The sequence below is a fragment of the Tympanuchus pallidicinctus genome, unplaced genomic scaffold, assembly GCF_026119805.1.
Source record: "Tympanuchus pallidicinctus isolate F22 unplaced genomic scaffold, pur_lepc_1.0 scaffold8, whole genome shotgun sequence".
Taxonomy (NCBI): domain Eukaryota; kingdom Metazoa; phylum Chordata; class Aves; order Galliformes; family Phasianidae; genus Tympanuchus; species Tympanuchus pallidicinctus.
Genome location: NW_026294802.1, coordinates 18,965,564 through 18,981,091, shown reverse-complemented (window position 1 = coordinate 18,981,091; position 15,528 = coordinate 18,965,564). Strand labels below are relative to the sequence as shown.

General features: G+C 36.2%; 1 protein-coding gene across 6 annotated transcripts in view; it reads left to right on the top strand.

Moving 5' to 3' along the window:
• Window positions 1–15,528, top strand: part of VEZT (vezatin, adherens junctions transmembrane protein) — a 49,863-nt gene that overhangs the window by 13,658 nt on the left and 20,677 nt on the right. For 5 of the 6 annotated variants that reach the window (XM_052667365.1, XM_052667364.1, XM_052667369.1 and 2 more), the window contains exons 2-5: window positions 948–1,082; window positions 7,541–7,630; window positions 9,215–9,390; window positions 11,999–12,274. In XM_052667365.1, the coding sequence (XP_052523325.1) occupies window positions 948–1,082; window positions 7,541–7,630; window positions 9,215–9,390; window positions 11,999–12,274 (677 nt within the window). Of the gene's footprint in view, window positions 1–947; window positions 1,083–7,540; window positions 7,631–9,214; window positions 9,391–11,998; window positions 12,275–15,528 lie in introns of those variants that run through there. The other variant, XM_052667366.1, reaches the window with a different exon arrangement.

Below are 15,528 nucleotides of genomic sequence, written 5' to 3'. Positions count from 1 at the left end.
TTCATCAGATATGTAATAAATATTGCTGTACGAGTGAATGCTAGCAAATAACAGTTATTTAAATCTAGGTATCCAGTTAGGGGTAAAAAGAGAATGCAAAAGTCTGTATAGGTAAATATTTAAAAATGTAAAAGTCCATTCAGTGGTGATCAGAATCTCATGCTTACTCTAAAAGATTTCCACAAGGATTTTTCTTCAAGTAGTGGTTTTGCCAGCAACCTCAAGATCTTGATTTGGGTTGTTGTCTTTTTGTTTGTTTTATTGTAATTTTTTTTAATAACTGTGACACTCAGTTGCCAGAAGTGCCAGTGTTCTCAGAGAGAGCAGAAGCCATTTTCTAGATATATTTTTTCTCATTTGTGTAAAAGGCTCCTTAGGTCCCTAATCTGTACTGAGTTTTCATTTACTGAAGTTTGAAACGTGCTCTAGTTTTCAAGTTTGCTTCAGTAGAAGTAACACAAAATGTATTGATTCAGTTTTTATGAACTTCAGAGCACTTGATGACACTGTATTCTTGAGACACACAAGAATATTTTAAAATATATTGCCAAGTGTTTAGTTTATGTATTGATTACGTGTATGTTTTAAGCTAAAGAAACATCTGGTAACCTGGAAAAATATGGCTTTGAAAGAAGTTGGTTGGTTGTATGTTTCTCATCACACCGTATATTGACTTTTGCAACCTTTTTCACTGCAGTCAAGATAAAACTTGAAGGAGACTGAAAACAAAGGTTTGATTTATTTGTTCTTGCTGTGACACTGTGGGTTTTTTCCTGTTACATGCCTCATTGCTGACTGCATTGTTTAACTGTGCTTCATCATGTTATAGTCATATTTTATGGTCAATAGGAAATATCTTTTGCTCTTGGTTTTTGGTTTTGGTTTGTTTTTTTTTGGTTGGTTGGTATTCTCAAATTTTTCCTTTTATTTTTTTTTAACTCTTTCAGAATTCACCACTCTACGAGTATCTGCAGGATTTGGGACACACTGATTTTGAAGTATGTTCACCTGTGTCACAGAAGGCAAAGCAATGTGCAGTAGAGGAAGGCCAGAGAGAGAGGACTGTGCACACTGCCCAGAAAGTGAGTGTTCTCCTTTTTCTTAATATTTATCCTCCCAAAGAGAGCCACATTACTTCACAGGTAGGCATAATTAGAGAGGATAAAGATGGAATTCTTACTGTAATAATTAGAAAGAAAAGTTAGTAGTAACAGTTTTCATGTGTTGTCTGCAAATATGTTTAGGAATATCTGATCTGCCATTATATTTTGAGGTGTTCTTTGCTTTTATGTGAATTAGGGAAGAAAAATGCTTTGATAGTAAATTCTGTAAGGGTTGTAAATGACATTATTTATTGGATATTATTACTGTGGCTTGGATGATAATTCTATGAATAACACCTGCAATTTTCTGGAACAAAATGTTTATAAATCCCAACCCTTCTCAATCATTCAGTTCCTAAATGTCACTTCTTATGTAACAAAATACTAAGAAATACTAATAATACTAAGAAAGAGGATTTCTGGGAAGTAGAAATACCAGCGCCAATCTGAAGGAGAAAGTAGAACAGTGCTTAGGTTCTGGCAATTTTATAACAGTAACAGCTGACAAGGTCCATTGGCTAATAAGCTCAGACTTCTTATTTTTCTATTATTTTAAATAAAGGCTAATGAATTTTTATGATCATTTTTGTATTAAAAGTATTCTTGAGAATTAAGAGCTTGGAGAATACTGAAATACGGTAATGCTGAAAAATATAGCATTAATTTGGTCACTTAACACATACAATGGTCTACTCATTTCTTGTTTTCCTTGTTAAAAATAAATGTGATTTTACTCTTACTGATAGCATGTAGGCCATGTGGTTCAGCTGATGATCTCTAGTGCGGGTGAGTAAATTTCAGTCTTGAGGCAACCAATGTACAACTCTCTTTGCTGGTCCTAAAAAAGCAAGTACATAGAAAATTCCATAGTCAGACAATCTGCCTGACTATCCTCAAATCAGAGGTTCACAACCCTTTCCCTCTCTTTTGTAACCTCTGCTGCTTCCCTGCTCCACAATGTCACAATGTTCCACCTTTCTGATTAGCTGGCAGTGAACTAGGGAGCAGTGTGATACAAGTGGTCCTGAGCTCTCCAGAAGGTCTCCCTGCAGGATGTGGTGGATGGGGGGATCATATAGTGAATGAAGTGAGCTGATATTTCTCTTAGGCTTCTCTTTTTCTTTTTTTTCTTTTTTTTTTTGTTTTCCCAAATAGTTCTTAAGATGCTTCAAGGAATGAGTCGGGTAATAGTTGCAATTAGTTAGGCATTATTTCGGCATAAAACTTTCAGTTTTGAATGTGTCCTTCCTGTTCCTCCTTCATGTCAGATCCAGGCATTTTTATTTCAAGGTCTTTTAATCTGTTCTGCTCTGTGTGGGGTCTTAGGTAGGTAGGCTTCAGAAGTATGTGAATTGATATGGATATCACTGTTGTTTTTCTGATCTGGAGATGGTGCACGTTGTTACAAAAAATAAATGCAACTATGAAAGTCAGTACAGCAGTATGATTCTATGTTCATGTATGTGTCTTCCACTGAATTTAATGCGAAACTGCTATAGGGTTAAGAACCTTGAAAGTGTAATGATGTACTGATTTTAAAAGCCTCAAGGATTCTGTTGTTTGTTTTTTTTTCCCTTTGTTCCCCTTCAAATATTTTACTGCTTTGGGAGGAAGTCCTCTGGTATTACGTCAGCTGTAGAAGTAATTCATCATGGCTTGCTGGGCTACTTGAAAGCACAGGGCGTTTGAAAATGGATTGCACATTTCTTATGAATACCAGGATGACATTCATACTGTCTCATCTCAGTCTAGACAAGGATGCATGTGGGGAAAAAAGGAAGAAGCATTTGTGTAATTGGTAGTAATAAAATTTCGTAGGTTCTTCTAACTGTTGTTTCAGTAATTTGGGAACGTCTTTTGTAATCTAATGTCAGAAAGTCTGTTTTTGTGTCCCATTTTTGGCAGAATATTTCAAAAGGATTATATTAATTATATTATATTATATTATATATAATAATAAATATAATATATAATATATTATATTATATTAATATAAAAGGAAATATTTCAAAAAGACAGCTTGCCACATGTTTGAAGAAGTGCACCAAAATAAGGAGGATCTGGGCCTTTGTTAAAACTTCTCTGTGACATACAGGCAAATCATTTCAATTCCCATCCAATCATTTCCTCATTTTTAGATCGGACTATTATCACTTCCCTTCTCTCACTGTTTGCTGATGTAGTCTCCTGACATAAAATATCCGGGAAGCAAGTGGTTTCCAATCTCTGAATATGTACCTCCTCCTAATGTGAAATGATCTTAGCTGAGTCTTAAGTGTAGCATAAATAACATGAACACAGTAGGTGTTCCATGTCGAACAGTGCTTAGTACATGGATATTATTTTCTTACTATTGTGAAAAGCAAGTTTACAAATGGCTTCAGCTTTAAAAGATACTTCAGAGTTAAATCTGAAGAGTACAGATCAAGTGCATAAAAAATTAGAGTTTTGGCTTTCTTGGTTACTATAGTCCATCTGTCTTTCCTACGTTTTCTAAAAGATCTGAAACACCATGGCATCTGAAACAATACTCTTTTCTTTAAAAGGTGGTTTACTTTTTAGGGGGAGCATCCAATTCTGCTTTATTTCTCCATCTTCATCCCATTCTGCTAAATACAGGATTTGTTCTGAGTAGAAAAGGAGATAAATAATGTTCCTGAAGAGAAAAGTAAAATAATATTTTTTTTCTAGGTTGTCAGCTGACTGATAGTGGAAAACTCATGTTAGAAAGGTTGCAGTGTTGCTATGTCTTTGAGTTGGGATTGTTTACTCCTCTTGTAAGGCAAGGGGGATCCCTGTTCAGGTACAATCTTGTGACATACAACAGTATTTTGGCAAGGTAAAGATCTAGTGTGGGATCTTAGTAGATTGAAAAATCAAATCTAGGAGATAAAGATGTTCCTAGTGACTGATAATAACGTTGCTGTGTTTTGCTTTCCTACAAAGCAGAGCATGTCGTTCAGGCTTAGTGAGAGATAAAGGCATGAGCTGAATTTGAAGTGCACCTTAATTAGTTTTTTGGTTGGTTAGTTTTGTTTTGTTTCCTTAATCAGGTCGTGGTCTTAATGAACACTGAAATGAAAAGCTGTAAAGGTACTTCAAGACTGCTCTGAGGGCTGAGGGAGTATAGAGAAGTGGTTTAGCATGGTAATTACAGTTGCAGTGCTTCTGGCTGTACCAATCTCAGGAGAAAGTTACAGCCAAAGTTCTGATCTCATGGTCACTTGATATTCAGAAGCACTGTTTAAAGGAAGCTTTAGATTTGTTTTCTGGAATTAAGCCAGAATTATTTGTGCAATTCTGCTTGATCTTTAAGGAATATGCTTCTTTCATATACATTTTTCCTTTCTCATTCATTTTCCTAGACTGCTGTGCATATCTGAGTGTCTTGACTGATTTTACTCTCACCTCATCGTGACTCCAATGTGACAGTTATCACTAGAACAACGCAGGTACTAGAGGCAGATATTTAGCATTCTGTTGAGGCCATCCACCGAAATTGGAAAGGAGGGACAGGTCCTTGCCTTTGCCTATGGCTTCCACCTACGTAAGGCCAGCTTGGAGTAGCTGGAAGGTTTTACTGCTTAGTATTAGCATCTTTCTGAGCTGCACAGAATTGGAAGGCGCCAATATTAATGATGGTGTTTCAGATACTGCTGAATTGCCATTTCAAGTTCACCCTGCATAGAAGAGAAATATTTCTAAGAATTTTATTTTAGGTTCAAAATGAGTGATCCTAAAATGTTTGATGTTCTATGCTACTTTTTAAATGTTAGACAGTGGATATCTTCAATTCTGCCAATTAAGCTTAGTAATAAACTTAATAATAATTACTTATTAAGCTTATTAAGAGAATTCATTTGGCTGACTTGCTTTCTGATGTTGTAAGAATGATGCTCCAGAAGCACTAGCAACATGACCTGACTTGTGTGTTGATGCAAGTTGTTTTACTTGTCAGTAACACTCCCAGTGGGAATGCAAACTGTGAGACACTGTTCCAGGGAACTGAATAATTGAATGTGTTACTGCACTCTACTGGGTCACAGCCCAAGACAGTGGGTTGTCTTGTTTTGTTTTCAAGCACTGACATGCCTGTTGAGCATTTATGCAAGCTCATATTTTTATTTTTAATCTAAAACATGGTGAGTAAACCAAACAGTTATGTAACACATCAGTCTGGTTTTTTCAGTAATTCTACAGTCTAGTTTAGTCAGCTGGTAGCAGTTTAAAACTGTCTTTGGTGTAGATTTAAATGCTTATGATAAAAACAGAAGAACTTCACAAGGCCAAGCAGTGGAAAAGCTCCCAGAGACATCATTTTAAATGAACAGCTCCTTTTGCACTTCACTGTTCTAAGGCAAGTACTTCAGAACAAAGTATTTGCCTGCTGCTCAGATGTAGAACAAAGTATTTGCTCTTCAAATGTAGGGCAATGGCTTTATTTATTTCATCTCAATTTTCCACAAATTGTCGTCAGATAATTTTGTTTTGTTTGCACCACTTCACAAGAAATTCTACCTTGGAATATCATCTACTGCTCCAGTTTGTGACAGCCTTCTCCCCCTCAGACACATGGCAGTGCCTTTGAGTAGCCTTGAATTCTTTACCCATACAGCAAAAGTGATTCTTGCTTTTACCAGCATTACTGATAGTGATGATAGAAAATAGTAGGAGAACAGGCCTTTTTATTTTTTGATAGCTTGACTGTGTTGCACTTGAAATTCTGTAACATGCTTGAAATCCCCATCTGCATTTATTCTGTAGGCTAAGTTGTGTGAATTGCAGGGGTAGCCCCTCTTAAAAAGACTTGGTGATAGCTGTGTTCTGGAAAGAAGCATCATTACAAAAACCATATTGTCAGTTTGTCTATCTACTGGTCTACTAATTCTTTTTGACACAGGTCTGTAGTTCTAACTGTATACTGAAAAGTGCATGCAAGAAAAACTTGAGTTAGGTTACCTAAGTGGATGCAAAAGTGAGTTAATTCTAAAATTGTTCTGTGAATCATAAAGGCTGCAGAGCGACAATTTCTGGTGTTGTTCAAAGCCATTCTGCTCTGCATCAAAACTTCTGTCAGTGCCTTTCAGAGGTCTGTTAAATTGATTGGTGTGTCTGTTCTAGCTCCCATCACTGGCCTTATGTGAAAAAAAATCCCAGGCTGAGCACAGCTCAGTACTTTTGTTGTTTAATTTTATTCTTCCATTTCCAGCCTTAGAGTTGGAAGCATGATGGAGAAGTTTGTGTTCCTCTTATCACACAGCTGCTTCAGGGGCATTTCTGTAGTTTGCATTGGAACAGGGTTGTACCTGGAATCCTGAAATCAGAGGCTCAGTGTCGGTTCCTCTGGGCAAGTGACCTTTCAGCTGTTTTTACACTTCTCTGTCTTAAAAAAGAGAGAGAGAAGAAAAGGAAGAAGCTGATTTAATGCAGATACCGTTTATAGACTAAGCTCTTATGATTTTTTTTATTGTTGATGTGAGGTTGTTGTTTTTTTGTTTGTTTGTTGTTTTTTAAATAGTATGGCACAAAATGTAGGTGCTTCAAAATTCACATTTTTTTGCCCTACATTTCACTTGATTGTACTGTGTGTCAGCAGTTTGAAAATTAACATGTAGGGCCTCAGAATTCATGAAATAGTCATAGGTAAATACTTTGAAGAATATTTCCTGACAGCTCAGTCTGAGGAAAGTAGATGTAGAATGTCTGTCCAAAACTTTGCCTTTTTCATGACAAGTCTGGAGAGGGAAGCAGAGTCATGCATCTATTTAATTATGATATCTTCATGTATTTTAGGAAGAGGAAGATGTGCGAGTAAAATGCGTGGTGATAGAGAGCAGGTTCCCCTAATTAGTGTTGCTCAAAGTTACATTTACAGCTCAGATGAAGCTGTGTATTTAGATTTCATGGGAGAGGCAACATGGGGAGAAAAGTAGCTGATAGCAAGTGCTGGTGTGACAGGGAGTTTCTGAGACAATTCCTGTTAAAATCATGCATCCCTGCTTCTATTCACTCATCTTTCAGTATCTTGTCCTCCAAGGAGAAGTTCCTCTCCCAGTCTTCTACTTTTCTTCAGTTTCAGTCAGCCATTTAACACTGCTGCTTTTTTTTATCCTGAAGAAGAGAGAAAATCTTTGTACTGAGTTGTTGCCAATCTGAGATAAAACAAATTCTAGCTGTATTTATTTTTAACAGTACAGCATAACAATTCATTACATTCAGTAGGTGGGGTGAATGAAGCTTTATTTCACAGTCTTGTGTACAGGCAAACTGAGCGGAAGCAGATGTTCCCGTACTCTGAAGTTAGGCCAAATAGACTAAGGGAAACTTCCTTGCAGGTACACGTGTCTGATTTAACAAGAAAAGAAATAAAGAAATTGTCTGTCTGTTATTTCTTCCTTTTTTTTGTTTTTAATGGAAAGAATTTCTGTTCCTTTCAGCAAAGCATCCTGTCAAAACTAGTTGAGTTCTTCAGAAGTTGGTTTCCCTTTCCACAATATAAGAAAAACGATGACATACTGCACCGATTGGTAAGAGATTTTTTTTTCCTTTTTTATAATTTCCTTTCCTAATCCACAGGTCTTCCCCTCCTTTGTACCTTCTCTTCCAAGCACCATCTTTAGTTTCTCTTGTTGTTTTTTTTCCTTCTAGCAGTTTTACTTAATCTTTAGGCAGTATTGTTTCAGGTTCTCAGAGGTAGGATGCATGGCAAATTGGGCACACGCACAGTGAAGGAAAACTGCCAGCAGCCAGCTTGAATATATTCACAGTGTGGAAGAGACGGTCAGAAATTAAATAAATTCTTGAAAGCTGAAAGGAATTAATTCACATTAAAACTTCCCCAGTCAGTGGAAGACACTGCAAAAACACTGAGAAAGTCCCTAAGTTGCATTCAGTGACTTGCAGACACAGCTCAAGATGAAAGCCTGTAGAGCATCATTTAGTGCCGCTTTGCCCTCGTGCAGGTTCTTAGCTCAAGCGTAGCAGTGTGCTTGGGCAGCTCCACCACTCTTGGTCCTGTCCTGGGCTATATGTTCTGTTTCTGCTCTATTCTCCGTAGTGCTTTTGCATTTGGGAAAAGCAAAGTAAACTAATGCACCACCATGGAAATGTTGCGTTAGACTGTTATGGAATCTAACAGTTAGAAGTTTGTTTTTTCTACTGTGATACAAGAATGAATCACTATATATAACTTAGGGGAAAAAAAAATGTTGAGTTATATGAGAAGTTAGGAGTTTCCATTTCTGAGAGTTCATCCGATTGCTATCACTTCTCCCTCATTTGAAGAGGCAAGATCTCTGCAACATCTTGTTACTGACTGTCCTTTTAATTCCCTTCCTCCTTGTTTCTCTTTGAATTAGAACTTTTGGCTTCACAGCTTTTCTAACCTTAATTTCTTGAGACAGAAATGCAACCAAAGAATATGGAAAACGTTTCTTCTGCTGCCTGCTACTTCAGGGTAACAAAATGACACAGGATATTTTGGAGGATGGCAGTTTCCTCTTGAACACAGCCCTAAAACTGTGTTTTCCAGTAAATGTAGAGTGCAGGTAGTCTGGATTAATATCAGTGTAAAGAATTTAACTAGCTAGTTTGTGAAAGCCTGGGTTTTCATAAATAATCTAATTTGGTCAGTGCAGACTTCAAAAGCTTCTGTAATGTGAAATGTCAAACTTCTGTAAACTTCTGTTAACTTTTGCTCTCCTTTCCTTCCTGTAATCTAGCTAGATTAAAAAATGCCACATGTTCAGTTTTGGTGCTTATACAACATTCTCAATTGGAAGGGTTCTGTATTGATAGTTTGGTGCAATATTTTGGCATAATTTCACGTGTTTTCTAGATATCACTACTGTCTAGATCTGATCACAAGTCAATGTGAAACACCCTGCTAGGCTGAAGTAATAGATAGAAAATTAGTTTTTAAATTTAAGCATGTTTAGAAAAGTGAGGTAGCCACTACTGGTATACCTGAAATATTTCTGAATCTTCAGGAAGAGTTAGCTGCCAGTGAAGTGTAGGGTGTCTGGATGTTTTCCTTGTTATCATAACTTAATTTTAAGAGTTTACATGTTCTTTACTAACATTTGTTTTTTCTTCTGCTTATTTGTGGTAAGGATGTTGGATTTCGATTTGACACGCTCCGTACCATCCTGCAACAGGAAGTTCTGCTGCAGGAGGATGTGGAACTGATTGAGTTCCTTGACCCGAGTATCCTGTCTGCAGGGCAGTGTAAGCAACAGGAAAATGGACAGCTTCCAACACTACGCTCCCTAGCAACTCCTAATATTTGGTATTGTACAGAGAATATCTGTTACAGTGTTCACTCTTAAACAACAACAAACAAATATTATATGTTCTTTACATAAAATGCAGCAATATAGTAGCTTTTTTTTTCTCAGATCTTTGAGTCTTTGGTCCGCTACTACTCACATACATGGATAAACATATTTTTGCCTCAGGCATTTTATTGAAAGAACAGTTTTAATCTGAGATAGATACATAAGCGTAAGTCAGTACTTATAAACCCTAACAGATGCCATGAATAAGAACTTAACATAGATGAATTAATGAATTCCGAAAGCCATATGGGGGTGATTCTGATAAATTAGGCATAGTTGTGTGGACTGAATTGGAAAGTGTCTTTTTCACTCTGGCCTTTGTAAAGTATGTTAATTGTAAGGGTGAGCAATTTTTGTGGGTTTAGAATACTAGAAGAACAGACAAAAGAGCATTTAAATGCAATGCACTGAAATTAGAAAAGGCCGGTGAAATTCATCCTGGAATACTGAAGGAGCTAGCTGCAACTGTCTAAACAAATACCACCTGTGTTTGAAAAATAGTAGGAATGCTGGATGGTCTGACTGACACAGGCCAATGTATATTCTCTTACATATGTTAGGATAGTAAGTGGAATGATTCTAAGTTCTCAGCCAGTTAGAAAAGGAAGAAAAATGTTTATGATATATTATGTCATAATTGATATTCTTTCTCAAACAAGAACTTTCAAACCACCGTTTCTGCAATGTTTTGTTCCTGGTCCTAACACTATTCATGGTTTCTTAAACTGTTCAAATGACAAAGAACACTGAAAAATTTGGAAATATTGCTTACTTTACATATGACACCACTTTTTAAGTGTTTTGGTAGATAGGAGTTCAAAAATATCTTGACAAATTGCAGAAATATCTTGAAATCAGTGGAATAGTCAATAAAGACAAGTGCATAATACTTCCATTGGGAATGAAAAATCAAATTAACAGCACAAAGCTGAACAGTTGAGTAGACAGTACTACTTCAGAGAAGGATCTTCATGTTGTTGCAGAGCATAAACTGAAAAAGTCAGTAAATGGAAAAATCTTATGTCACAATCCTTGTTATATACAACACACAGGGGATTTAACTTTTTCTCCCTGGTTCCCTCTGTGTATCAACTCTGAGTTTTGATGCCATTTTTTGTGAGGTACAGTTAATTAGAAAAAGTACAGAACAAGAAAAATAGTGAGTATAGAAAATGCATTCTTTTGAAAACAGTTGAGGTAGGAAAGATTGTTTGTTCCAGCATGGAGAAAACTTAGGTGGGATGAAACAGTCTTATGGGTAGTAGAAGGTAGTAAGGAAGCGATGTCAGCGTGCGCAGAAAAGCAAAAGATTCGAAGAAAAATAATTTGATTAATTTCCAAAATATTTAGGCTGAATTTGGGGGAAATCTTTGGAACTCTGAGGATGCTTAGCAGTAGGGATAACTACATGGGTGTATTTGGCATCGTCTTTATCTTCCTGGGGCTGTCAGTGATGATTTAGATAACCAGAAACTGAAAATCAAGAAGCTGGTCTCTTTGACCACTTCCAGTCTTTCATTTTGGAGATTTTTGGGGCAGATTTTTATTATTATTTTTTTTTCAAATATGCTAATGGAGTTACAGACTGTGTGTCCCTTCTTTAAAGTTATTTATGTACCTGTAATATTTTAACTGTACTTTTGCTGAAACCTGTCACTAGAGCGAAAGAGTTAAAGAGTTAGCTTTTGTAAAGCTAATTGAAAAATGACTACAGAACTGTCCAGCAACTAGAAAATCCAACACCATGTTTGATTTTAGGGGGGAGAAAAATGATATTTTTATTTGAAAAACTTCAAAGATTGAAGTTTTTTATGTAGGTTGAAACCCATATCCTGTCCATCTCTGTGAAGACTGATACAATTTTACAAAATTGCAGCTATAATACTAGATGTGAAACATCGTGTATTTTTTAGGAGTTACTTGTTGTAGATTTCTTTCTAGATGAAAATAACAGCCTTACCAGGTTTTGGAATTGTTCTTTAGAAATAACTGAACTGAGATACTAATTACTCTGTCAGTTTTTTTTTTTTTTTTTTTTTTAAAGGATTTTCAGAGGCTGCCAAATAATCTAAAATAATTATTCTATCTATGCCATGAGAATGTGCTCAAAACTAGTTGTCTGTTGGTATCCGAGTTAAATGAGTCAAATGGCAAAAAATAAAGCTAGTGTTACATGAGAGTTTCGTTTCCAAAAAAACCCATACCCTTTCCTAATGTATTTTTGAACCAGGAAATACAGATATTCCCATTCCTACCCATTCCAGCTTCTAATGCTGAGTAGTCAGATTGGGGTTTGGCTTTGTGGGTTTTGTTTTGTTTTAAGGTCATATGAAATAAAGTGGCCATTTGAAGTGGTACGTCTTTCTTCTACTTTTGCCATTAAATAGCTGGATAAATGTTTCTTTAGAGTATTCCTAAGGTGTAATATCATGTGAATGTACATTTAATCTGCAGCTTAGTGTTTTCTGGTGTTTACTTTTTTTACTTAAGAATCTATATGTACTTCCTGCTTGTTTGACCTCAGGAGTCTGTGGTTGAAACGACTTTCTGTATTTGCAGGGATATCTCACTCTTGCTTGCCTTTGTAAGTGCCCTGCTTATGCTTCCTTCATGGTGGAAGGAGTCATCGTGGCTACCGTGGGGACTGGTTCTGCTTGTGTATGCAGTCTTTCGAGTGTGGGCCACATGGAGGACAGCCAAGCTACAAATGTCCCTGCAAAAATACTGTACCCAGCTGGAAGAAACAGTAGCAAATAGTCGAGCTTTTACTAATCTTGTGAGGAAAGCTCTACGGCTCATTCAAGAGACTGAAGTAATTTCCAGAGGATTTACCCTGTGAGTCTACGTTTCACTTTAATGCACAGATCCGTTTAAGCCAGATGTGTTCTGACATAGTCTTGTTGCACTGTCTCCCATAACAAATGGACCTGCTGAAAACCATGCTGCTTAAAGTTTTGCATTTATGTAAAATAGTATAATTATCATAGCTGTGTTCACCAACATGAGAGTATGAATCCTAACAAGACATTGCTAAAACTATGCATCCTGAAGGAGCATTAAGTATCAAATATCTACTGGACACCTACATTTTTGAAAATCTCCTGGAGTCTTAGCAATGAAATACTGAAGAAAAAAAAAAAGGACTTAGAACCAATTCTGGAGGGTTATTTAGGTTGTTTCTTTCACAGTTTTTTGTACTTCATATTATCAAATCCATGTAACCAAACTGATCTGCAAGTAATCATTCATGTTTTAGAAAACATGATTACTTCAAAATTATCAAATAATAGTCTAAAGTAATGAGAGCAAAGCAATTAGCAAGACCTATTCAGAGGTCAGTTTCAACCTCAAAAAAATTACAATCCCCTTTTCTTTTCTTGCATGCAATTGTTAAGATGTTTAGAATTTTAAGTTATTTATTCCTGGATTTGCCTCTTGTCCACTTAAGGTATTAAAGTTTCTCTAGTTATTTAGCTCTCTGGGTAATGTTTAACTCCTTGGATAACTTTACTCTTATTATGTTGAAGGACATTAGAACATATTCAGTGTGTGCAAGACCCACTCTCATTGCCATGTATGTCCTTTTCCCTTGTAGCAGCCTATTTCTAGACATATGCCTGAGTCAGTTTGACTTGAAGTTTAAGAAGACAGGAAATGCCCGCAAGTAAATGCTGCTGACTTCGTTCTAAAACCAATAAAAAGTTCCCCTCTGTGCACCAGAAATGGTTAATGCCAGACCAACTACTCAACTTGTAGGCTTTTGTTATGTGCAAGCTTTAAACTGTGGAGTTTGCATTTTGAATTAATTTTTGAATTTGAGACACCTTCAATATACTTAGCTTTATTCTCCCTTAGGAATGCATAAACATGTCTTCAGTCTGCCTAGCTGTGTTTTTTGTTTGTTGTGTTTTCTGAAGAAGTGTATAGTTAAGCAATAGACAGTCTTATCTTTGCAGATGAGTTCTTAAAAGAAATTATTATTAGGGCTTGTCCAAATAACAGATGAGAAAAAAAGTTTGGGTTTTTTCCTAAGTTTAAGCAAATGAACTTGTGGTCAGTGTTAAAAATTGCTCGTTTCTTGTTTTTTTACTACATATCTTAGATAACAGATTAACAAAAAACAGACTGATCTTTAAGCTAGTGCTTGATCTCATAGCCCCTTTACTTAAAATTCTGGCAAGCTTTTCAAAAGCTTTTATAGTGTGGATGGAGTGGGAGAATGCCATGTCAGCATTCTCATCAGAATCATCATCATTCATACTCAGTATGAAGAGGTTGGTGTCATACAGGTTTTGGGTTGGTTTAGTCTGGAGGAAGTTTGAACTCAAGTGTTCCCTCCAGCACCCACATAAGTAAGAGATGCTGCTGCAGAGCACGGTGAACTTCTTTGCTTGATATTATGCTTTATGTGTGATCCAAAAATCTAGCTACCCCCTCTCGGTGAATTTTGATACAGTGAATCTTAGAGGAACTAAGTTTGATATGTTCTCCAGTAGTAACCTCGTCAAAGTCTTAATGCTTGTTCAGGGAGAGTCTTGAGGCAATAGGAATGGTTGCACCTGGAAAGTTAATGAGTATCTTGTATTGTTTTATATCTTTAAAGGAATGGGATTTTAACTGGGTAGTGCAGCATCCTGTTGCATGATACATATGCTGCTCTTTGAATATTCTGCAAGCCTAGAGTAGTCTGGGCTGTGAATTCATTTTGTTATGAATGAAAGACAATGAAGCTGACAAATAATACCGAGTCCAGGTTTTGACTGATTGTCTTAGCATAGTTCTGCAAGCCCAGATCCTGGTGTTTGCCCAGGTCCTATGTTTTTTTCTCTCTATCGCACCATCCATTGCTATGTTCTCATATGGCTAATTTATGTAAACTTATGGCTTTGCTTTATTCTACTCTCCATGTCCCCTTGTTAATTAATATTTGGCTGTTTCTGAAAGTGTTAAATTATCCTTGATGAGATTTGGGTCAGTTCTCCATTGGTTCATCGGTTTACTACTGCATGGCAGTGACTGCTATATGATCAATTGATTCAAACGTTGTTTTGCCTTTGTTCCAATCCCACCTAAAAAAAAAACAAAACAAAAACAAAACAACAAAAAAAAAAACACAGTATGCACTTAAGGGGGAAAAAAAAAAAAAAAGCCAAACCAGTAAGGACCATGTCATGTGTTTCTTATATAATCTGCTCTTCAAAGACCATTGAATATTCTGATTTCAGTGTGGCCTTCAGAAGAGTTTAATACCTCTGTTAGCTTTTAAGCCTGCACAGTAAGAGCTCTGTGATGCAGAGATGCTCAAGATCTTGCCAATGTAATTTGGATTTCAGAACTTATGTAGCCAGTGTAGGAAAGGGCTCTGCTCAGGCAGAACAGCAGTATTTCTGTCTCTGTTGCAATTAGACAAATTAATCTTGATCACGAGTTGCAGCCTGGATTTTCTCCTGGCTAATGAAAGTATGTTCATTATTAAATCATAAAATGAAAACTGTACAGATATGCAATGAAAGGCTGCAGCAATAAAAAGCAAGTAGTTATTTCCTTGTCTGTCATTGATACAATTAACTTTATTCCAAAGTACTACCTCGATATAGTTTCAACTAGAATCAAACTCTGTGAGTGTATGTTGTTGTGTATAGCATCTCTGTAGAAGTTGCTTTTGTGTCAGAGTACAAGAATAGTTTTTTATTCAAGTGTATATGCAGGTTTGTTAAAGGAGAGATTCTATTTAAAACTTGATTTGTGAAACTAATGGAGAAATAAATAATAGTTCTTTACAAGGAAAATGGATATGGAGCAGCAGAGAAGAGGAAATTCACTTTTAACCTTTTTTAAAATTTTTTGCTGCTTGTGGCTGATATCCAAAGCTGATAATATATTGTAAGTTCAATTAAAGTATGTGGAAGATAAATGAAAACCTAGGAAGCTAGGGATATGGCATGTCTGTCGCATGGAAATTTATAGCAAGTTATATTAACATTACTGCAATGAAGAATTATTCCATTAAAAAAAAAAAAAAAAAACCAACACTGAAACAAGCCTCCCAAGAAGCAATACAAATTGTTTTGTTGAATACTGGCAGTACT